At 52.0% G+C, this 23,785-nt stretch overlaps 2 protein-coding genes across 5 annotated transcripts in view; one reads left to right on the forward strand and one right to left on the reverse strand.

Annotated features, from left to right (window-relative positions):
• The window catches only part of JMJD4 (jumonji domain containing 4), a 322,213-nt gene that overhangs the window by 245,369 nt on the left and 53,059 nt on the right, over positions 1-23,785 (forward strand). The gene's annotated exons all lie outside the window — the stretch shown is intronic.
• SNAP47 (synaptosome associated protein 47) overlaps positions 1-23,785 on the reverse strand; it is a 59,997-nt gene that overhangs the window by 8,597 nt on the left and 27,615 nt on the right. For 2 of the 4 annotated variants that reach the window (XM_083186677.1, XM_083186678.1), the window contains one exon: positions 18,238-18,350. In XM_083186677.1, the coding sequence (XP_083042803.1) occupies positions 18,238-18,350 (113 nt within the window). Of the gene's footprint in view, positions 1-18,237; positions 18,351-22,332; positions 22,621-22,978; positions 23,136-23,785 lie in introns of those variants that run through there. The other 2 variants (XR_014474780.1, XM_083186680.1) reach the window with 2 other exon arrangements.

A 23,785-nucleotide genomic window follows, 5' to 3' on the forward strand; every position in this document is an offset into this window, starting at 1 on the left:
GACCACTCTCCATATAATATCTCCCTATATAGAATAATACAGCGTTACAGGTAACAGGTAAACTGGGTACCGCTCTCCATATAACATCACCCTATATAGAATAATACAGTGTTACAGGTAACAGGTGAGCTGGGTACCGCTCTCCATATAATATCTCCCTATATAGAATAATACAGCGTTACAGGTAACAGGTGAGCTGGGTACCGCTCTCCATATAACATCTCCCTATACAGAATAATACAGCGTTACAGGTAACAGGTGAGCTTGGTACCGCTCTCCATATAACATCTCCCTATATAGAATACAGTGTTACAGGTAACAGGTGAGCTGGGTACCGCTCTCCATATAATATCTCCCTATATAGAATAATACAGTGTTACAGGTAACAGGTGAGCTGGGTACCGCTCTCCATATAACATCTCCCTATATAGAATAATACAGCATTACAGGTAACAGGTGAGCTGGGTACCGCTCTCCATATAACATCTCCCTATATAGAATAATACAGCGTTACAGGTAACAGGTGAGCTGGGTACCGCTCTCCATATAATGTCTCCCTATATAGAATAATACAGCGTTACAGGTAACAGGTGAGCTGGGTACCGCTCTCCATATAACATCTCCCTATATAGAATACAGTGTTACAGGTAACAGGTGAGCTGGGTACTACTCTCCATATAACATCTCCCTATATAGAATAATACAGCGTTACAGGTAACAGGTGAGCTGGGTACCGCTCTCCATATAACATCTCCCTATATAGAATAATACAGCGTTACAGGTAACAGGTGAGCTGGGTACCGCTCTCCATATAATATCTCCCTATATAGAATAATACAGCGTTACAGGTAACAGGTGAGCTGGGTACCGCTCTCCATATAACATCTCCCTATATAGAATAATACAGCGTTACAGGTAACAGGTGAGCTGGGTACCGCTCTCCATATAATATCTCCCTATATAGAATAATACAGCGTTATAGGTAACAGGTGAGCTGGGTACCGCTCTCCATATAACATCTCCCTATATAGAATAATACAGCGTTACAGGTAACAGGTGAGCTGGGTACCGCTCTCCATATAACATCTCCCTATATAGAATAATACAGCGTTACAGGTAACAGGTGAGCTGGGTACCGCTCTCCATATAATATCTCCCTATATAGAATAATACTGTAGTAAATTGTCTTGGACTGTAAGTCATTGTTCTCTTGTTTTTGTAATGTAATGTAAGGCGCTGCGGAACCCTTGTATAATGGGGACAGGACATGTTATTACAATGCACAGCCACCGTAGTAATGGCTAACGGCCAGGTGTATCGCGCACAGACTGTCGCTTTGTATTACCAACGCACCTGCCCCCAAGGCTGACACTCTACATCAGAGAGACCGCTGCCCTCCTGCCTCCAGTCACTGACAGACAGCGGCCTCATTACAGATATTAATCAGATAGGTGGGACGCTTATCTCTGCCGACACTTCTGCCCTGGCGCTGGCGGGCTTTGTACCTGTACACCTGACCTTCTACGTGATTTACAGCACATCGCAATGCCCGACCTGACGCCTTTCATCTCACCTCTCTATCAGTAATAACATTGAAGTGAGCCTGTCATCTATCTGATAAGGAAGGAACAGATTAGCATTGCCTGTATTCGTTATTACAGCCCTACTGGATGCTTTCATGTTCGGAGGAGGGAGAATTACTATTAGGCCAGTTACAGATGTGGTAGACAATACATTACTGGGACCCACCACCAGGGCTTACATGAGCTTACATAAAGTACCGTATGGTACTATGATATGCAAATGGTCAATGTTTTTCAGTCGCTACAGTCACGCAGTCCAGTCTTGTGCAGCGGTTTTGTTGCATCGCACTGCGACAAAAATGCACAAATGAGTCAAATGGGATCTGACTCACCCCAAAATAAGGTCCCGCTCGATTGCAATAGTGTAGGAAAGTTCTGTAGTAAGCTTTGGTGTTCTGGGATTTGTTGTTCCACAGCAGCTGGTGGTCTACGTACTAAGGTCCTGATTCAATCGGTCCCCGATGTATATGCACCAACTTATATAAGACTGACTTATATTTGTGAACAGGGGAACAGGATAAATATAATTCGATGGTCGGAAACTATGAAATGATTTGCCCCCCCCCCATACGCTCCTCTGCAAATAATGTTTATGCTAAACATTAATTCGCAATGCGGGGGGCAGGCAGTGTTAGATGGCTCGCTAAGCAGGGAATTTACGCTGCTTAGCGAGTCAACCAGAATAAGGCCCCAAGTCAGTGGTTCTCAACCTTGGTCCTCAAGTACCCTCAACAGTTCACGTTTTCCAAGTCACCAGACAGCTGCACAGGTGCACTCATTATTCAGACACATTTTAAAAGACCCACAGGTGGAGCTAATTATGTCACTTGTGATTCTGTGAGGAGACCTGGAAAATGTGAACTGTTGGGGGTACTTGGGGACTGAGGTTGACAACCAATGTACTAAGTTTTGGTGAGAAAAAGTGGAAGGAGATAAAATACCAGCCAATAAGCCCCTAACTGACAGGTTTCAACAATGACAGTTGGGAGCTGGTTGTCTGGTACTTTATCTCTCTCGGAGGCTTAGCACACATTGCCAGCATGTAATGTAAGGGATTCAGGTGTTGCATGGGTGTCAGTTTGTGACTTTCTCAGGACCCCCGCAGACACATGTGACACAGCAGATCTCTCTGTCTGACATTCCCATCATGTTCCCGGCCGGAACAAACACAAACAAATGCCACATACAGATGTCCAGGAGAACGTCTGGGGTCTGAAGTCCGGCCAAACACCAGAGAAATGGGCAATGGCTATTTCTGAATCCAAAATGATGACAGGCTGTCTAGCTTGGGGGAAAGCGCGAATTCTGCTAACCACGAAGGAACGTCTTTCTCCCGGATCCCAGATGTCAGCAAATGGGCCAGCTTTTTCCATGCGTCAGATGTCAATGGTCTGGAGACGGCAGCTAAGCGACGCACGCAATAATTATTCACTTCAGTTTTAATTCGGAAGCGCTGTCAGCTGTATCCCGCTCAGTTAGCGAATTACTATGCGACATTTATAGCGCATGGTGTCTTTTACATTCCACTGGGCCCATAGATAAATGTCTGGGAGCTCAAGAGGAATCATGAAGGATATCGTATCGTTTGCAGTGTTGTCTAATGTGTACACAGCTTAATTCCATGCATGCGTCTGATTCGCACAGCAAATGTCACATGATGGTTACCACAGCACAGAGATGGGTGCAGTGTCTAAGTAGGCAACAGGGGGAGTGGCTTAGCCGTCGCAGGTGTGTCGCTGAAAGCGGCTGCGGTTCTAAGACACTGTGGCCAAATCTCCTGCAAAGGACACAGCGACACCCGCGATGCGTCCGACTCACAATCAGGTGGTGAATAATGTCTTCCAATAAAACTCACTTTGCATTATCATTAGTAAATACTGGGAAAGCAGAGATGACAGCGATTTGATTGGACCAAAGAACAGTTTGTGTTTATTTGATGCTTTAAATGTTCCGAGTGGTTGACGGAAAAGAAACAGAAGCTTCTAATCTGTACCCCAGAAACCCCATTGCTGCACAAACACTATCCGACTCTCTGCTTCACCTACTCATACACTGTCAGCCCACAGACCTCAGACACCGAGCGGGGGGCTCCGCATCCACAATGCTGGGGGAACCACCGCAGAAAGCTGATTGGTGGAATCCGGCAGCACTCACAACGCTTCCTTTGGACACCTGTTTTCAATTCCTCATGAATGTATAATAACAGCCATTATATATTATAATAAGAATACGATAAAGAATACATAAATAAAGGCGAAGACAAAGGCCCTTATTCAGATCTGATCACAGTACAAATTTGCTCTCAAAATGGGCAAAACCATGTGCACTGCAGGGGGGCAGATGTAACATGTGCAGAGAAAGTTAGATTTGGGTGAGTTATTTTGTTTCTGTGCAGGGTAAATACTGGCTGTTTTATTTTTACACTGCAATTTAGATTTAAGTTTCAACACACCCCACCCGAATTTAACTCTCTTTGCACACGTTACATCTGCCCCACCTGCAGTGCACATGGTTTTGTCAATTTTGAGAACAAATTTGTACTGCGATCAGATCTGAATAACCTACTATTGAAAAAAGTCACGTGAACGCGACGAAACACGTTTGGGAACAGAACAGATACTGGACTCAAACTGCTGTCCCCCAACGGTTCGCCCGTCTCCCTCCGCGCTCTGTGTGACGCCAGCCTTCCGTTACAGCTAGCCAAACCGTTACATCTACCCCGTTTCTCACCTTCCCGCACAGGGCGCTGGAGCAGGCGGCCAGACACAGACTCCTCATTTGGGCCATTGCAAGTCCCCGCTGCACAGAGTCCAGCTGCGGTGCTCCATCCGCACGAGCCCGCCCGCCACCTGAATGTTCTCGGATAAAGAGCGACACTGCCCGCCAGCAGTGTCACCAGCTCGGGCTATATACGACCATAAGGAAAGCTGCAGGTGGTCTCTGGTCGCTGAAGAGAAGGAGACACTGGGCTATATATTGCCTGCAATCATATTGCTCCGTGTGTATGGAGCTGAAATGTGTGACATTGCTCCTGAGCAGGGAACCAGAGGGCTTTGTGTTGGCGGCCCAGCGCTCGGATATGCCGGCCCACCAATAGTACAAGAAGTCCAGGGAGAGCATCTGCAGAAGGCGTGGGGGCCATCGTCTCTCTGTGCTGGGCCGCTGATGCAGAAATCTCTCCCTAGAGGAGGAGGAAAAGCGGATGAAGAGATCAAACAACTAGCCCCTAACTGCCATTTCTCAAACACTCATTGTAGCATGGCAGTTAGGAACCAATTGGCTGCTGCTTTATCTCCATCTACCATTCCTCTCTCCAAGTCTTAGTACATAGACCCCAATGACACAGGGACCGGAACCTGGTCTGCATCATGCAACCAGTGAGTCTCATGAAGTAAGTGCCACCCACGTAAGGGGGGTCTCTGTCCTCATAGGGCTGCCTAGTGCTGGGTACATGTGACTCTCAGAGCAGACGTTCTACGGAGAGGGAAAGTAGAAAATATACAAACTGTCAGCGCTGGCGACCACTTAATAACCAATGTGGTCACCCTGGTTCCCGGATACACCCACAAACCCATTACTGCATGGAATCTTCAGTTTACCAGAAAGTCCCAAAACCAGAAAATGCTTCCACATAATTTATGTCACTCTTGATTACATGGCTTAAAAGGAACATACTATTGGGGAGGGGGGTGGTACAGATCTGTCACTTATATTACAGGAACGAGGCTGCAATGTGGTTACTCCTGGGCACAGGTGAACTGGGAACAGATGGGATTCGTCCGTCTTTTGTGTTAATAATAAGTAACACTTCATAAATAGTATTCTACATTTTAAAGTAATCACATTAACATATGAAATAGCAATTAGGTAAGGTTATGCGCTCTTCTGGAATAATAAACTAATATAAACTCAACCTTCCCTTACATGGAAATGACCAAGGGACAATTACGTTACTTGGTCACATCCACTCTGCCTGCCCCAGCCGCCCCACACATCACTCTGCCAGCCCCAGCCGCCCCACACATCACTCTGCCAGCCCCAGCCACCCCACACATCACTCTGCCAGCCCCAGCAGCCCCACATCCACCCTGCCTGCCCCAGCCGCCCCACACATCACTCTGCCAGCCCCAGCCGCCCCACACATCACTCTGCCAGCCCCAGCCGCCCCACACATCACTCTGCCAGCCCCAGCCACCCCACACATCACTCTGCCAGCCCCAGCAGCCCCACATCCACCCTGCCTGCCCCAGCCGCCCCACACATCACTCTGCCAGCCCCAGCCGCCCCACACATCACTCTGCCAGCCCCAGCAGCCCCACATCCACCCTGCCTGCCCCACACATCACTTTGCCTGCTCCAGCTGCCCCACGCATCCACTCTGCCTGCCCCAGCTGCCCCACACATCACTCTGCCAGCCCCAGCAGCCCCACATCCACCCTGCCTGTCCCAGCCGCCCCACACATCACTCTGCCAGCCCCAGCAGCCCCACACATCACTCTGCCAGCCCCAGCAGCCCCACATCCACCCTGCCTGCCCCAGCCGCCCCACACATCACTCTGCCTGCCCCAACCTCCCCACACATCACTCTGCCTGCCCCAACCTCCCCACACATCACCCTGCCTGCCCCAGCCGCCCCACACATCACTCTGCCAGCCCCAGCCCCCCCACACATCACTCTGCCAGCCCCAGCAGCCCCACACATCACTCTGCCAGCCCCAGCCCCCCCACACATCACTCTGCCAGCCCCAGCAGCCCCACACATCACTCTGCCAGCCCCAGCCCCCCCACACATCACTCTGCCAGCCCCAGCAGCCCCACATCCACCCTGCCTGCCCCAGCCATCCCACACATCACTCTGCCTGCCCCACACATCACTCTGCCAGCCCCAGCCGCCCCACACATCACTCTGCCAGCCCCAGCAGCCCCACACATCACTCTGCCTGCCCCACACATCACTCTGCCTGCACCAGCCTCCCCACACATCAATCTGCCAGCCCCAGCCGCCCCACACATCCACTCTGCCTGCCCCAGCCGCCCCACACATCCACTCTGCCTGCCCCAGCCTCCCCACACATCAATCTGCCAGCCCCAGCCGCCCCACACATCCGCTCTGCCTGCCCCAGCCGCCCCACACATACACTCTGACTGCCCCAGCCGCCCCACACATCAATCTGCCTGCGCCAGCCGCCCCACACATCCACTCTGCCTGCCCCAGCCGCCCCACACATCCACTCTACCTGCGCCAGCCGCCCCACACATCCACTCTGCCTGCCCCAGCCGCCCCACACATCCACTATGCCTGCCCCAGCCGCCCCACACATCCACTCTGCCTGCCCCAGCCGCCCCACACATCCACTATGCCTGCCCCAGCCGCCCCACACATCCACTATGCCTGCCCCAGCCGCCCCACACATACACTCTGCCTGCCCCAGCCGCCGCACATCCACCCTGCCTGCCCCAGCCGCCCCACACATCCAATCTGCCTGCCCCAGCCGCCCCACACATCCACTATGCCTGCCCCAGCCGCCCCACACATCCACTATGCCTGCCCTAGCCCGCCCCACACATCCACTCTGCCTGCCCCAGCTGCCCCACACATCCACTCTGCCTGCCCCAGCCGCCCCACACATCCACTCTGCCTGCCCCAGCCGCCCCACACATCCACTCTGCCTGCCCCAGCCGCCCCACACATCCACTCTGCCTGCCCCAGCTGCCCCACACATCCACTCTGCCTGCCCCAGCCGCCCCACACATCCACTCTGCCTGCCCCAGCCGCCCCACACATCCACTCTGCCTGCCCCAGCCGCCCCACACATCCACTCTGCCAGCCCCAGCCGCCCCACACATCCACTCTGCCTGCCCCAGCCGCCCCACACATCCACTCTGCCTGCCCCAGCCACCCCAAACATCACTCTGCTTGCCCCAGCCGCCCCACACATCCACTCTGCCTGCCCCAGCCGCCCCACACATCCACTCTGCCTGCCCCAGCTGCCCCACACATCCACTCTGCCTGCCCCAGCCGCCCCACACATCCACTCTGCCTGCCCCAGCCGCCCCACACATCCACTCTGCCTGCCCCAGCCGCCCCACACATCCACTCTGCCTGCCCCAGCCGCCCCACACATCCACTCTGCCTGCCCCAGCCACCCCAAACATCACTCTGCTTGCCCAAGCTGCCCTGCCTGTCTCAGCCACCCCTCATCCTCTCTGGCCTTCATTCACTCTGCCTGCCTAAGCCAGCCCCCATCTACTCTGCCTAAGGGGGAGAGAGAGGTGTACAGAGAACTAGAGAGGGAGTGAGCGGGAGACAGAGAGGTGTACAGAGAACTAGATAGGGAGAGAGAGGTGTACAGACAACTAGAGAGGGAGAGAGAGGTGTACAGAGAACTAGAGAGGGAGTGAGGGGAGAGAGAGGTGTACATAGAACTAGAGAGGGAGAGAGAGGTGTACAAAGAACTAGAGAGGGAGTGAGGGGGAGTGAGAGGTGTACATAGAACTAGAGAGGGAGAGAGAGGTGTACAGAGAACTAGAGAGGGAGTGAGGGGGAGAGAGAGGTGTACATAGAACTAGAGAGGGAGAGAGAGGTGTACAGAGAACTAGAGAGGGAGTGAGGGGGAGTGAGAGGTGCACAGAGAACAAGAGAGGGAGTGAGGGGGAGAGAGAGGTGTACAGAGAACTAGAGAGGGAGTGAGGGGGAGAGAGAGGTGTACATAGAACTAGAGAGGGAGAGAGAGGTGTACAGAGAACTAGAGAGGGAGAGAGAGGTGTACAGAGAACTAGAGAGGGAGTGAGGGTGAGAGAGGTGTACAGAGAACTAAAGAGGGAGAGAGAGGTGTACAGAAAACTAGAGAGGGAGTGAGGGGGAGAGAGAGGCGTACAGAGAACTAGAGAGGGAGAGAGAGGTGTACAGAGAACTAGAGAGGGAGTGAAGGAGAGAGAGAGGTGTACAGAGAACTAGAGAGGGAGTGAGGGGGAGAGAGGTGTACAGAGAACTAGAGAGGGAGTGAGGGGGAGAGAGAGGTGTACAGAGAACTAGAGAGGGAGTGAGGGGGAGAGAGAGGTGTACAGAGAACTAGAGAGGGAGTGAGGGGGAGAGAGGCGTACAGAGAACTAGAGAGGGAGAGAGAGGTGTACAGAGAACTAGAGAGGGAGAGAGAGGTGTACAGAGAACTAGAGAGGGAGTGAGGGTGAGAGAGGTGTACAGAGAACTAGAGAGGGAGTGAGGGGGAGAGAGGTGTACAGAGAACTAGAGAGGGAGTGAGGGGGAGAGAGAGGTGTACAGAGAACTAGAAAGGGAGTGAGGGGGAGAGAGAGATGTACAGAGAACTAGAGAGGGAGTGAGGGGAGAGAGAGGTGTACATAGAACTAGAGAGGGAGAGAGAGGTGTACAGAGAACTAGAGAGGGAGTGAGGGGGAGTGAGAGGTGCACAGAGAACAAGAGAGGGAGTGAGGGGGAGAGAGAGGTGTACAGAGAACTAGAGAGGGAGTGAGGGGGAGAGAGAGGTGTACAGAGAACTAGAGAGGGAGAGAGAGGTGTACAGAGAACTAGAGAGGGAGTGAGGGTGAGAGAGGTGTACAGAGAACTATAGAGGGAGAGAGAGGTGTACAGAAAACTAGAGAGGGAGTGAGGGGGAGAGAGAGGCGTACAGAGAACTAGAGAGGGAGAGAGAGGTGTACAGAGAACTAGAGAGGGAGTGAAGGAGAGAGAGAGGTGTACAGAGAACTAGAGAGGGAGTGAGGGGGAGAGAGGTGTACAGAGAACTAGAGAGGGAGTGAGGGGGAGAGAGAGGTGTACAGAGAACTAGAGAGGGAGTGAGGGGAGAGAGAGGCGTACAGAGAACTAGAGAGGGAGAGAGAGGTGTACAGAGAACTAGAGAGGGAGCGAGGGGGAGAGAGAGGCGTACAGAGAACTAGAGAGGGAGAGAGAGGTGTACAGAGAACTAGAGAGGGAGAGAGAGGTGTACAGAGAACTAGAGAGGGAGTGAGGGGGAGAGAGAGGCGTACAGAGAACTAGAGAGGGAGTGAGGGGGGGAGAGAGGTGTACAGAGAACTAGAGAGGGAGTGAGGGAGAGAGAGAGGTGTACAGAGAACTAGAGAGGGAGTGAGGGAGAGAGGTGTTCAGAGAACTAGAGAGGGAGTGAGCGGGAGAGAGGTGTACAGAGAACTAGAGAGGGAGTGAGCGGGAGAGAGGCGTACAGATAACTAGAGAGGGAGAGAGAGGTGTACAGAGAACTAGAGAGGGAGTGAGGGGGGGAGAGAGAGGTGTACAGAGAACTAGAGAGGGAGTGAGGGGGGGAGAGAGGTGTACAGAGAACTAGAGAGGGAGTGAAGGAGAGAGGTGTACATAGAACTAGAGAGGGAGTGAGGGGGAGAGAGAGGCGTACAGAGAACTAGAGAGGGAGTGAGGGGGAGAGAGAGGTGTACAGAGAACTAGAGAGGGAGAGAGAGGTGTACAGAGAACTAGAGAGGGAGTGAAGGAGAGAGAGAGGTGTACAGAGAACTAGAGAGGGAGTGAGGGGGAGAGAGAGGTGTACAGAGAACTAGAGAGGGAGTGAGGGGGAGAGAGGCGTACAGAGAACTAGAGAGGGAGAGAGAGGTGTACAGAGAACTAGAGAGGGAGCGAGGGGGAGAGAGAGGCGTACAGAGAACTAGAGAGGGAGAGAGAGGTGTACAGAGAACTAGAGAGGGAGTGAGGGGGAGAGAGAGGCGTACAGAGAACTAGAGAGGGAGTGAGGAAGAGAGGTGTACAGAGAACTAGAGAGGGAGTGAGCGGGAGAGAGGTGTACAGAGAACTAGAGAGGGAGTGAGCGGGAGAGAGGTGTACAGAGAACTAGAGAGGGAGTGAGGGGGAGAGAGAGGCGTACAGAGAACTAGAGAGGGAGAGAGAGGTGTACAGAGAACTAGAGAGGGAGTGAGGGGGGGGAGAGAGAGGTGTACAGAGAACTAGAGAGGGAGTGAGGGGGGGAGAGAGGTGTACAGAGAACTAGAGAGGGAGTGAGAGAGGTGTACAGAGAACTAGAGAGAGAGTGAAGGAGAGAGGTGTACATAGAACTAGAGAGGGAGTGAGCGGGAGAGAGGTGTACAGAGAACTAGAGAGGGAGTGAGGGGGAGAGAGAGGCGTACAGAGAACTAGAGAGGGAGAGAGAGGTGTACAGAGAACTAGAGAGGGAGTGAGGGGGAGAGAGAGGTGTACAGAGAACTAGAGAGGGAGAGAGAGGTGTACAGAGAACTAGAGAGGGAGTGAAGGAGAGAGAGAGGTGTACAGAGAACTAGAGAGGGAGTGAGGGGGAGAGAGAGGTGTACAGAGAACTAGAGAGGGAGTGAGGGGGAGAGAGGCGTACAGAGAACTAGAGAGGGAGAGAGAGGTGTACAGAGAACTAGAGAGGGAGCGAGGGGGAGAGAGAGGCGTACAGAGAACTAGAGAGGGAGAGAGAGGTGTACAGAGAACTAGAGAGGGAGTGAGGGGGAGAGAGAGGCGTACAGAGAACTAGAGAGGGAGTGAGGAAGAGAGGTGTACAGAGAACTAGAGAGGGAGTGAGCGGGAGAGAGGTGTACAGAGAACTAGAGAGGGAGTGAGCGGGAGAGAGGTGTACAGAGAACTAGAGAGGGAGTGAGGGGGAGAGAGAGGCGTACAGAGAACTAGAGAGGGAGAGAGAGGTGTACAGAGAACTAGAGAGGGAGTGAGGGGGGGAGAGAGAGGTGTACAGAGAACTAGAGAGGGAGTGAGGGGGGGGAGAGGTGTACAGAGAACTAGAGAGGGAGTGAGAGAGGTGTACAGAGAACTAGAGAGAGAGTGAAGGAGAGAGGTGTACATAGAACTAGAGAGGGAGTGAGCGGGAGAGAGGTGTACAGAGAACTAGAGAGGGAGTGAGGGGGAGAGAGAGGCGTACAGAGAACTAGAGAGGGAGTGAGGGGGGGAGAGAGAGGTGTACAGAGAACTAGAGAGGGAGTGAGGGAGAGAGAGAGGTGTACAGAAAACTAGAGAGGGAGTGAAGGAGAGAGGTGTACAGAGAACTAGAGAGGGAGTGAAGGAGAGAGGTGTACAGAGAACTAGAGAGGGAGTGAGCGGGAGAGAGGTGTACAGAGAACCAGAGAGGGAGTGAGCGGGAGAGAGGTGTACAGAGAACTAGAGAGGGAGTGAGGGGGAGAGAGAGGTGTACAGAGAACTAGAGAGGGAGTGAGGGGGAGAGAGAGGTGTACAGAGAACTAGAGAGGGAGTGAGGGGGAGAGAGAGGTGTACAGAGAACTAGAGAGGGAGAGAGAGGTGTACAGAGAACTAGAGAGGGAGTGAGGGTGAGAGAGGTGTACAGAGAACTATAGAGGGAGAGAGAGGTGTACAGAAAACTAGAGAGGGAGTGAGGGGGAGAGAGAGGCGTACAGAGAACTAGAGAGGGAGAGAGAGGTGTACAGAGAACTAGAGAGGGAGTGAAGGAGAGAGAGAGAGGTGTACAGAGAACTAGAGAGGGAGTGAGGGGGAGAGAGGTGTACAGAGAACTAGAGAGGGAGTGAGGGGGAGAGAGAGGTGTACAGAGAACTAGAGAGGGAGTGAGAGGGAGAGAGAGGCGTACAGAGAACTAGAGAGGGAGAGAGAGGTGTACAGAGAACTAGAGAGGGAGCGAGGGGGAGAGAGAGGCGTACAGAGAACTAGAGAGGGAGAGAGAGGTGTACAGAGAACTAGAGAGGGAGAGAGAGGTGTACAGAGAACTAGAGAGGAGTGAGGGGGAGAGAGAGGCGTACAGAGAACTAGAGAGGGAGTAAGGGGGGGAGAGAGGTGTACAGAGAACTAGAGAGGGAGTGAGGGAGAGAGAGTTGTACAGAGAACTAGAGAGGGAGTGAGGGAGAGAGGTGTTCAGAGAACTAGAGAGGGAGTGAGCGGGAGAGAGGTGTACAGAGAACTAGAGAGGGAATGAGCGGGAGAGAGGTGTACAGAGAACTAGAGAGGGAGTGAGGGGGAGAGAGAGGCGTACAGAGAACTAGAGAGGGAGAGAGAGGTGTACAGAGAACTAGAGAGGGAGTGAGGGGGGGAGAGAGAGGTGTACAGAGAACTAGAGAGGGAGTGAGGGGGGAGAGAGGTGTACAGAGAACTAGAGAAGGGAGAGAGAGGTGTACAGAGAACTAGAGAGGGAGTGAAGGAGAGAGAGAGAGGTGTACAGAGAACTAGAGAGGGAGTGAGGGGGAGAGAGGTGTACAGAGAACTAGAGAGGGAGTGAGGGGGAGAGAGAGGTGTACAGAGAACTAGAGAGGGAGTGAGAGGGAGAGAGAGGCGTACAGAGAACTAGAGAGGGAGAGAGAGGTGTACAGAGAACTAGAGAGGGAGCGAGGGGGAGAGAGAGGCGTACAGAGAACTAGAGAGGGAGAGAGAGGTGTACAGAGAACTAGAGAGGGAGAGAGAGGTGTACAGAGAACTAGAGAGGGAGTGAGGGGGAGAGAGAGGCGTACAGAGAACTAGAGAGGGAGTAAGGGGGGAGAGAGGTGTACAGAGAACTAGAGAGGGAGTGAGGGAGAGAGAGTTGTACAGAGAACTAGAGAGGGAGTGAGGGAGAGAGGTGTTCAGAGAACTAGAGAGGGAGTGAGCGGGAGAGAGGTGTACAGAGAACTAGAGAGGGAATGAGCGGGAGAGAGGTGTACAGAGAACTAGAGAGGGAGTGAGGGGGAGAGAGAGGCGTACAGAGAACTAGAGAGGGAGAGAGAGGTGTACAGAGAACTAGAGAGGGAGTGAGGGGGGAGAGAGAGGTGTACAGAGAACTAGAGAGGGAGTGAGGGGGGGAGAGAGGTGTACAGAGAACTAGAGAGGGAGTGAAGGAGAGAGGTGTACATAGAACTAGAGAGGGAGTGAGGGGGAGAGAGAGGCGTACAGAGAACTAGAGAGGGAGTGAGGGGGAGAGAGAGGTGTACAGAGAACTAGAGAGGGAGAGAGAGGTGTACAGAGAACTAGAGAGGGAGTGAAGGAGAGAGAGAGGTGTACAGAGAACTAGAGAGGGAGTGAGGGGGAGAGAGAGGTGTACAGAGAACTAGAGAGGGAGTGAGGGGGAGAGAGGCGTACAGAGAACTAGAGAGGGAGAGAGAGGTGTACAGAGAACTAGAGAGGGAGCGAGGGGGAGAGAGAGGCGTACAGAGAACTAGAGAGGGAGAGAGAGGTGTACAGAGAACTAGAGAGGGAGTGAGGGGGAGAGAGAGGCGTACAGAGAACTAGAGAGGGAGTGAGGAAGAGAGGTGTACAGAGAACTAGAGAGGGAGTGAGCGGGAGAGAGGTGTACAGAGAACTAGAGAGGGAGTGAGCGGGAGAGAGGTGTACAGAGAACTAGAGAGGGAGTGAGGGGGAGAGAGAGGCGTACAGAGAACTAGAGAGGGAGAGAGAGGTGTACAGAGAACTAGAGAGGGAGTGAGGGGGGGAGAGAGAGGTGTACAGAGAACTAGAGAGGGAGAGAGAGGTGTACAGAGAACTAGAGAGGGAGTGAAGGAGAGAGAGAGGTGTACAGAGAACTAGAGAGGGAGTGAGGGGGAGAGAGAGGTGTACAGAGAACTAGAGAGGGAGAGAGAGGTGTACAGAGAACTAGAGAGGGAGTGAGGGGGAGAGAGAGGTGTACAGAGAACTAGAGAGGGAGTGAGGGGAGAGAGGTGTACAGAGAACTAGAGAGGGAGTGAGGGGGAGAGAGAGGCGTACAGAGAACTAGAGAGGGAGAGAGAGGTGTACAGAGAACTAGAGAGGGAGTGAGGGGGAGAGAGAGGTGTACAGAGAACTAGAGAGGGAGAGAGAGGTGTACAGAGAACTAGAGAGGGAGTGAAGGAGAGAGAGAGGTGTACAGAGAACTAGAGAGGGAGTGAGGGGGAGAGAGAGGTGTACAGAGAACTAGAGAGGGAGTGAGGGGGAGAGAGGCGTACAGAGAACTAGAGAGGGAGAGAGAGGTGTACAGAGAACTAGAGAGGGAGCGAGGGGGAGAGAGAGGCGTACAGAGAACTAGAGAGGGAGAGAGAGGTGTACAGAGAACTAGAGAGGGAGTGAGGGGGAGAGAGAGGCGTACAGAGAACTAGAGAGGGAGTGAGGAAGAGAGGTGTACAGAGAACTAGAGAGGGAGTGAGCGGGAGAGAGGTGTACAGAGAACTAGAGAGGGAGTGAGCGGGAGAGAGGTGTACAGAGAACTAGAGAGGGAGTGAGGGGGAGAGAGAGGCGTACAGAGAACTAGAGAGGGAGAGAGAGGTGTACAGAGAACTAGAGAGGGAGTGAGGGGGGGAGAGAGAGGTGTACAGAGAACTAGAGAGGGAGTGAGGGGGGGGGAGAGGTGTACAGAGAACTAGAGAGGGAGTGAGAGAGGTGTACAGAGAACTAGAGAGAGAGTGAAGGAGAGAGGTGTACATAGAACTAGAGAGGGAGTGAGCGGGAGAGAGGTGTACAGAGAACTAGAGAGGGAGTGAGGGGAGAGAGAGGCGTACAGAGAACTAGAGAGGGAGTGAGGGGGGGAGAGAGAGGTGTACAGAGAACTAGAGAGGGAGTGAGGGAGAGAGAGAGGTGTACAGAAAACTAGAGAGGGAGTGAAGGAGAGAGGTGTACAGAGAACTAGAGAGGGAGTGAAGGAGAGAGGTGTACAGAGAACTAGAGAGGGAGTGAGCGGGAGAGAGGTGTACAGAGAACCAGAGAGGGAGTGAGCGGGAGAGAGGTGTACAGAGAACTAGAGAGGGAGTGAGGGGGAGAGAGAGGTGTACAGAGAACTAGAGAGGGAGTGAGGGGGAGAGAGAGGTGTACAGAGAACTAGAGAGGGAGTGAGGGGGAGAGAGAGGTGTACAGAGAACTAGAGAGGGAGAGAGAGGTGTACAGAGAACTAGAGAGGGAGTGAGGGTGAGAGAGGTGTACAGAGAACTATAGAGGGAGAGAGAGGTGTACAGAAAACTAGAGAGGGAGTGAGGGGGAGAGAGAGGCGTACAGAGAACTAGAGAGGGAGAGAGAGGTGTACAGAGAACTAGAGAGGGAGTGAAGGAGAGAGAGAGAGGTGTACAGAGAACTAGAGAGGGAGTGAGGGGGAGAGAGGTGTACAGAGAACTAGAGAGGGAGTGAGGGGGAGAGAGAGGTGTACAGAGAACTAGAGAGGGAGTGAGAGGGAGAGAGAGGCGTACAGAGAACTAGAGAGGGAGAGAGAGGTGTACAGAGAACTAGAGAGGGAGCGAGGGGGAGAGAGAGGCGTACAGAGAACTAGAGAGGGAGAGAGAGGTGTACAGAGAACTAGAGAGGGAGAGAGAGGTGTACAGAGAACTAGAAAGGGAGTGAGGGGGAGAGAGAGGCATACAGAGAACTAGAGAGGGAGTGAGGGGGGGAGAGAGGTGTACAGAGAACTAGAGAGGGAGTGAGGGAGAGAGAGAGGTGTACAGAGAACTAGAGAGGGAGTGAGGGAGAGAGGTGTTCAGAGAACTAGAGAGGGAGTGAGCGGGAGAGAGGTGTACAGAGAACTAGAGAGGGAATGAGCGGGAGAGAGGTGTACAGAGAACTAGAGAGGGAGTGAGGGGGAGAGAGAGGCGTACAGAGAACTAGAGAGGGAGAGAGAGGTGTACAGAGAACTAGAGAGGGAGTGAGGGGGGGAGAGAGGTGTACAGAGAACTAGAGAGGGAGTGAAGGAGAGAGGTGTACATAGAACTAGAGAGGGAGTGAGGGGGAGAGAGAGGCGTACAGAGAACTAGAGAGGGAGTGAGGGGGAGAGAGAGGTGTACAGAGAACTAGAGAGGGAGAGAGAGGTGTACAGAGAACTAGAGAGGGAGTGAAGGAGAGAGAGAGGTGTACAGAGAACTAGAGAGGGAGTGAGGGGGAGAGAGAGGTGTACAGAGAACTAGAGAGGGAGTGAGGGGGAGAGAGGCGTACAGAGAACTAGAGAGGGAGAGAGAGGTGTACAGAGAACTAGAGAGGGAGCGAGGGGGAGAGAGAGGCGTACAGAGAACTAGAGAGGGAGAGAGAGGTGTACAGAGAACTAGAGAGGGAGTGAGGGGGAGAGAGAGGCGTACAGAGAACTAGAGAGGGAGTGAGGAAGAGAGGTGTACAGAGAACTAGAGAGGGAGTGAGCGGGAGAGAGGTGTACAGAGAACTAGAGAGGGAGTGAGCGGGAGAGAGGTGTACAGAGAACTAGAGAGGGAGTGAGGGGGAGAGAGAGGCGTACAGAGAACTAGAGAGGGAGAGAGAGGTGTACAGAGAACTAGAGAGGGAGTGAGGGGGGGAGAGAGAGGGTGTACAGAGAACTAGAGAGGGAGTGAGAGAGGTGTACAGAGAACTAGAGAGAGAGTGAAGGAGAGAGGTGTACATAGAACTAGAGAGGGAGTGAGCGGGAGAGAGGTGTACAGAGAACTAGAGAGGGAGTGAGAGGGAGAGAGAGGCGTACAGAGAACTAGAGAGGGAGTGAGGGGGGGAGAGAGAGGTGTACAGAGAACTAGAGAGGGAGTGAGGGAGAGAGAGAGGTGTACAGAGAACTAGAGAGGGAGTGAAGGAGAGAGGTGTACAGAGAACTAGAGAGGGAGTGAAGGAGAGAGGTGTACAGAGAACTAGAGAGGGAGTGAGCGGGAGAGAGGTGTACAGAGAACTAGAGAGGGAGTGAGCGGGAGAGAGGTGTACAGAGAACTAGAGAGGGAGTGAGGGGAGAGAGAGGTGTACAGAGAACTAGAGAGGGAGTGAGGTGTACAGAGAACTAGAGAGGGAGTGAGCAGGAGAGAGAGGTGTACAGAGAACTAGAGAGGGAGTGAGAGGTGTACAGAGAACTAGAGAGGGAGTGAGGGGGGAGAGAGGTGTATAGAGAACTAGAGAGGGAGTGAGGGGGAGAGAGAGATGTACAGAGAACTAGAGAGGGAGTGAGGGAGAGAGGTGTACAGAGAACTAGAGAGGGAGTGAGGGGGAGAGAGAGATGTACAGAGAACTAGAGAGGGAGTGAGGGGAGAGAGAGGTGTACAGAGAACTAGAGAGGGAGTGAGCAGGAGAGAGAGGTGTACAGAGAACTAGAGAGGGAGAGAGAGGTGTACAGAGAACTAGAGAGGGAGTGAGGGGGAGAGAGAGGTGTACAGAGAACTAGAGAGGGAGTGAGCAGGAGAGAGAGGTGTACAGAGAACTAGAGAGGGAGTGAGAGGTGTACAGAGAACTAGAGAGGGAGTGAGAGGTGTACAGAGAACTAGAGAGGGAGCGAGGGGAGAGAGGTGTACAGAGAACTAGAGAGGGAGTGAGGGGGAGAGAGAGGTGTACAGAGAACCAGAGAGGGAGAGGTGTACAGAGAACTAGAGAGGGAGTGAGGGGGAGAGAGAGGTGTACAGAGAACTAGAGAGGGAGTGAGGGGGAGAGAGAGGTGTACAGAGAACTAGAGAGGGAGTGAGGGGGAGAGAGAGATGTACAGAGAACTAGAGAGGGAGTGAGGGGGAGAGAGAGGTGTACAGAGAACTAGAGAGGGAGTGAGCAGGAGAGAGAGGTGTACAGAGAACTAGAGAGGGAGTGAGAGGTGTACAGAGAACTAGAGAGGGAGTGAGAGGTGTACAGAGAACTAGAGAGGGAGAGAGAGGGAAAGAGAGAGTGAAAAAAGAGAAATGTGATCTATGCATAGGTTCCTCATAGGAAATGCACTTGTACGGGACTAATTGTACTGATCCTATTTATTAGGACTTTATTTATTAAAGATCTATTGAATATCTGCAGCTTTACCTTCCTGAGCTCCTGGGCCTCTGACTGGGAGACCTCCTGCTCCTGAATCACGGCCTCAGTGTCGCCTTCCAGGCACGGTCCGGACTTCACAATCGCATCAAGAAACAATGAATCTAGGAGACAGAAAAAAGGGGAATTGTTGGTTATCTGGCGCCATCTAGTGGACTCAGACCTCACACTGCGCTCACTGTTACCTCTACTTTTGGGACGTACAACAGTAAGCTAAAGAGACAAAACATTTCTATATTTGAAACAATTCAACACACGATTCCCCAATTAGTGTACCGCGTCCGCTCGCCATGCTTCAGGCTGATCACCATTACCAATCTCATCCACGTGGATGGTCAAATATGAAGAAGTTCAAATAATTACAAAAAACTCAGATTGACCTTTGTAGTACCGACCATGGGTGTTGTATAGGGTTCTGACAGTCAGGATCCCGACTGCCCGAACTCCGACAGCATGGTGAGCGCAACAAAGCACCTTGCGGGCTCGCCACCTATTCTATTCTCCCTCTATGGGGGTCATGGACCCCCACGAGGGAAAATAGCGGGTGGCCGTAGGGCACCCGTCTGTCGGCGTTTTGACAGTCGGGTAAATGACTGTCGGGATCGCGTCCGGCACCCCTGACCATATGGTGCTGATGGATTATATTCACTGTATGTTTAGGACCATCTGATGGTTTGATAGATTAGGACGCAATGTTTTATTTTAGAATTGACGCAACATTAACAGAAGTTATTTTATAGCCGTGATAAATACAAAAACTCACCACAGTGCGGTAAAAATGGGACTTAAGTGGCAAAAACTGCGGCAGAACGCGTGGAGTTTTGCTAAGTTTTTCTACAGTGTATACTGATGGTGACACAGTAGTTAGAGAGCACTGCGCGTTCTATAGTTCAAAAAGGAATACTGGGAAACACAGAGGTCTGCAAGCGGTCAACATAAAAAGCAGTTAACTGAATAAATGGCAGCAATCAGTTAGTTATTGGACGGGGACTTATGACCACAAGGACGAATGACTCATTAACCCGGGTAAGTCACCAGGGCTGGTGTATTATTCAAAGAGCGGCTGGGCTGGCGGGCCCGGCGCTGGTTAATGTTTCTGAAGGAGCTGTCAGCTGTGCGCTAATTAAAAACAGGGAACTTATTGCGGAAAATTCTCTCCTGGCTAATTAGTAACTACCTGGGCAGCAGGAAGAGCGTGGAGGCGATGGCATGGTGTGACTGCCCTGTCAGCCGCCGTGACATCAGCTCGAGTTAATGATGACTAATATGTGACGGATTAAGCAATGTCGTGTACGGCTGGAGAGAGTCAAACAGCAACGCGGCTAAACCTCGAGGTTTCACAGTCTTCTAGGAGAATAATGCAACAAACCTGGGGCCTGATCCAAACATGATCACACGGCTGCTAATTTTAGGAGCCCAACACTCAGGTGTACGCCGACCCGCCAGGGTGAAATCCCGCCCTGTGCAAGCCTGCAGATTGCTTAGCAGGGCTAAAAACCTGCAGGGCTGCGATAAGCTGCAAATACATACGCAAACCGCTCCCCATCGAATGATGTTCCCAGTGTCTGCAGCCCAGGACTTACTCAGTGGTTGTGATAGAATCAGGCTGATCGGGGGCGGAGCTGATGTCACATGACTTCCCCTCATACACCTGCGTATTCCCTGACACTCCCAGATAACAGCCGCTCACCATGTAATGATTACCCAGTGTGTGCAGCCTGTGCGTAGCCCAGGACTTACTCAGTGGTTGTGATAGAATCAGGCTGATCGGGGGCGGAGCTGATGTCACATGACTTCCCCTCACACACCTGGCCATGCCTGCGTATTACCTGACACTCCCAGATAACAGCCGCTCACCATGTAATGATTACCCAGTGTGTGCGTAGCTCAGGACTTACTCAGCGGCTGTGATAGAATCAGGCTGATCGGGGGCGGAGCTGATGTCACATGACTTCCCCTCACACACCTGGCCACACCCAGATAACAGCCGCTCACCATGTAATGATTCCCCAGTGTGTGGAGTCTGTGGGTAGCCCAGGACTTACTTGGTGGCTGCAATAGAAACAGGCTGATCGGGGGCGGAGCTGACGTCACATGACTCCCAGAAAATGTCCGGTTACCACCCCCAAATGCCGGCTTCCTGTCCATCCCCTTGCGAACGGCCAGTGATAAAAAAAATAGCAGGATGGCCTGGCGCATACGTACTATGGGTCAGACTCTTGTGCAGTCTATCGATAGATTTGCAGCCATGTGATCTGAGCTTGTCACATGACAGTTGGCCGCTGGTTTGGAAGCGTACCGGAGTCTCCTTCGCACCTAGGACGTGCACATGCAGGCGGCACGTGGAGGACAATATTAATCTAAATATCATTTTTTTGCCCCCACAAAATGACACTGAACAGTCAAAATTAGCAGAAGGACTTTGGAAATATTGCAAGAAGACAGAGCGCGATAAAGGTGATGCTTGGGAGCCATGATGGACATATAGCGCATAGCACAGACGGCATCTAGGAACAGGCAGCGGCAGCAGTACAAGGAATCCGAAGTGTAATGTCATGTGCTGGGAGAAGATGGGGTTTCTCCTGCCCTGACTGAGAATAATCACCTTTCCCAGCAGCTATGCTACGACGTTTAATGTGTGTTTCATCTCACCTAGGTTTCAGACGGATAGGACAAAAATATGAAATGGCAAAGCAGGGCGTGTCAGTTACAATATGAACTATAGCAGTTCACATATTGAAAATCAACTGAACTGCAAACTTAACATGGCACATCGGGGACACAGGAGATTACATGCCAATCAAACACGAGTCTGCAGGGGAAGATGTGAATTCTATAGGGCAGCAGGTGTGAGGCAGAGCGGTGCGCCACCAGTATGGCTGGCAGCATCCTGGCAATGAGCAGTGTTATGGGATTTTAGAAGGAAGTGCTCCTCAATCTCATAAACCAATCACTGCGAAGTAGCAATGCGATCCACTGTGCTGTTGTGCTGCCCCAGTTTTTATGGCTCTATTTACGATCCTTAGCAAATCGGCCCAGGAACATTCTCATTACTTATGGTCACATATCACAGCTATAAGTAACGGCTAAGTTAGGATTACAATTTTATACACTTTTTAACACTAAAAAGGGTAGTATTCAATCTGGAGGTGAGTCTGTATTGTCAGAACAGCCGTGGATTGTTGAATTCGCGGCCATTCTTCATCAAAACCACGCAGTTTTCGTTGATTCAGTCCAAACATTGACTACCAACTGCCGAGATCATGTCGGATGCTGGCGAAAATCTCCAGGATTGAATACCCCCCACTTAAACTGCTACTTCTCACTACTGTGGGGCGGTTGGGTCGTGCTGGCCTAGGGGGTCTCGTGTTCTGGACATGAACTTTATAAATGTTAGGGACCCCCTGATAAGATCAGAAGGTGGGCCCTTATTTTTGGCCAAAAATTATGTCAAGAACCTCAGTTTTCCTCCATGTTAAATTTTAGAGTTTATAATAATTGTTCTGATTGCCGGTGTTCTTAGTGCTTATAATGTGCACCTGCAGTTTCTCTTGTGTGTGGCACTACAAGTTCCAGCATGGTAGAATTAGGATGTGTAGGCCAGCCCCCCCCCCACACACACACCTTAGAACAACTATGCGGAAAAGATCTATTCTGAAAATGTGAATCTGTGAACTAAGGGGCCCATTCAGACCTAGCTTACAGGAAAGTGCTGCCCGCCAAACGCACCCCCCACCGCCGCCTGAACCCCTCGTTAGCATGCGAGTGGACATCTGACCATCTAATAATTTTTTTTCTCTCCGTTCGTGGACAATAGTAAGTCTATACTTACTTTTATCCTGGATGGAGATGGCCGAAAAGGGGGCTGGCGCTGACCTCTGCTGCCCTCCCCACCCAGGCCAAGGATACCCCTGCGTTCCCATGCTACCGACCCCTGCCAGCCTCCGGACCTCCCTATCTCCTTGCACATGCGCAGACCCTACATAACGGGGAAGGAGCTGAATTCAGACCCGAACACACAGGTCTGAATCAGGCCCTTAGCGTTTGGTTTCTGTACTGTGGACAAACACACGAGATAGAGGCAGCGGCAATGAGCAGAGAGGCCTCCCTGAGTTTATTCTAGGTTGGTGCTGCTGCTAGGACGGTGGTCTCCCCGGCAGTGACGGGGTTACAGCTGAGCTGGTTTGTTTTGCATCACTGTGGGATCTTGGTGGATAACCCTTTCCTGATGGGCTGCGCCTCCGCCCTGCAGCTCCGGCCCGCTGCTCAGCCTACTCTGCATGGACACTTTCCAGGCTGCGGTCGCTGCTGTCGTCTGCTTTGCGTTAATGAAGACTTTCGCGCACATCTCGGCTGGTGATGACACAACTTCAGCTGCTCGGAAAACAGATCAAGCAAAAATGATTTAGTGTCGGGTTTCTGCAAATTAGAAAATCCACTGCAAGTTCTCTGCTCTGTTCTCTGTGTCGTAGTGCATTTATACTGCCCGGTGTCAGGGCTGTCACACAGCTGGCACTGGCCTAGGTTACGTACAACACGGGGCAATGCACGGTCAGACTTATGTAGCAGCTTATGTGCAGACACTGGGACCTATGGGGTATGGGTGAAAGTGTTGACATACATTAGGTCGACACATGAAATAAGTAGACAATGGCTCACTGCTCTCTCTGTGCTTTGAGCTGCGATCGCCACACTATTATATTCTCCCTAGTGGTATGGTATGAAATATTGCCTGTCGATCTTCACATTGTCGACTTAATGCTTGTGTCAACTTTCCGACCCTGATAAACAGCAAATAAACTGGAGGCATAACACCGATCACATACAATGAGAAGGTGAAAGGACATTAGGAGGGGGTAAGCGTTGTCCAGCTGCCCCTTTAACCCCACCTATGGGGCAACAGAATAAAAAGGCCAATCAGCTGAAGAGTAAGTGTAGTCTAGCCATCTGCAGCCTACAAAAGGTGGCGCTCTCTGCTTCTCAGCACACTCTGGTCTGTATCTCAGCACTGAGACACAGACCAGATGGTGCTAGATGCAGCATAGCAGAGAGTGCCACCCCAGGCAGAAAAAGGGAACTGCATGGGTTTTGGAAGGTGCATGGTGTTAGAATGTCCTTCAAACAAATAGCAGTTGGCAGTGTGACATTATGTGACCTCCTGACACTCGCACTCCCTCGTTACACTAAGGTAGGAATTACATTCTGGTGATGAGCGCCAATGGACCTCTCGGAAAGTGGTAACGCTGGCATCACCACCAACTTTCTCCTAGCACCCCACAGAGGTGTGCAGTTCTGGCAGAAGTCCTGGAAAACCGTAATCTTCCAGGATTCCAGAATAAATGACACGGCGGTACATTAAGTCTTGAGAGAGAGGAAGTGGAGATGTTGCCCAAACCAACCAATCAGCTTCTAGTAGAGATTTTTAAAATGACAGTCAAATTCTGATTGGCTGCTTTGGGAAATCTGTCCACTTTATCTCTCCCTAATGCTGCCCATAAATATGTGCGATCAGAAGTGATGCGACATTGCAATGCGATGT

The sequence above is a fragment of the Crinia signifera genome, chromosome 5 (genome assembly GCF_055691185.1).
Source record: "Crinia signifera chromosome 5, ASM5569118v1, whole genome shotgun sequence".
Classification (NCBI taxonomy): Eukaryota; Metazoa; Chordata; class Amphibia; order Anura; family Myobatrachidae; genus Crinia; species Crinia signifera.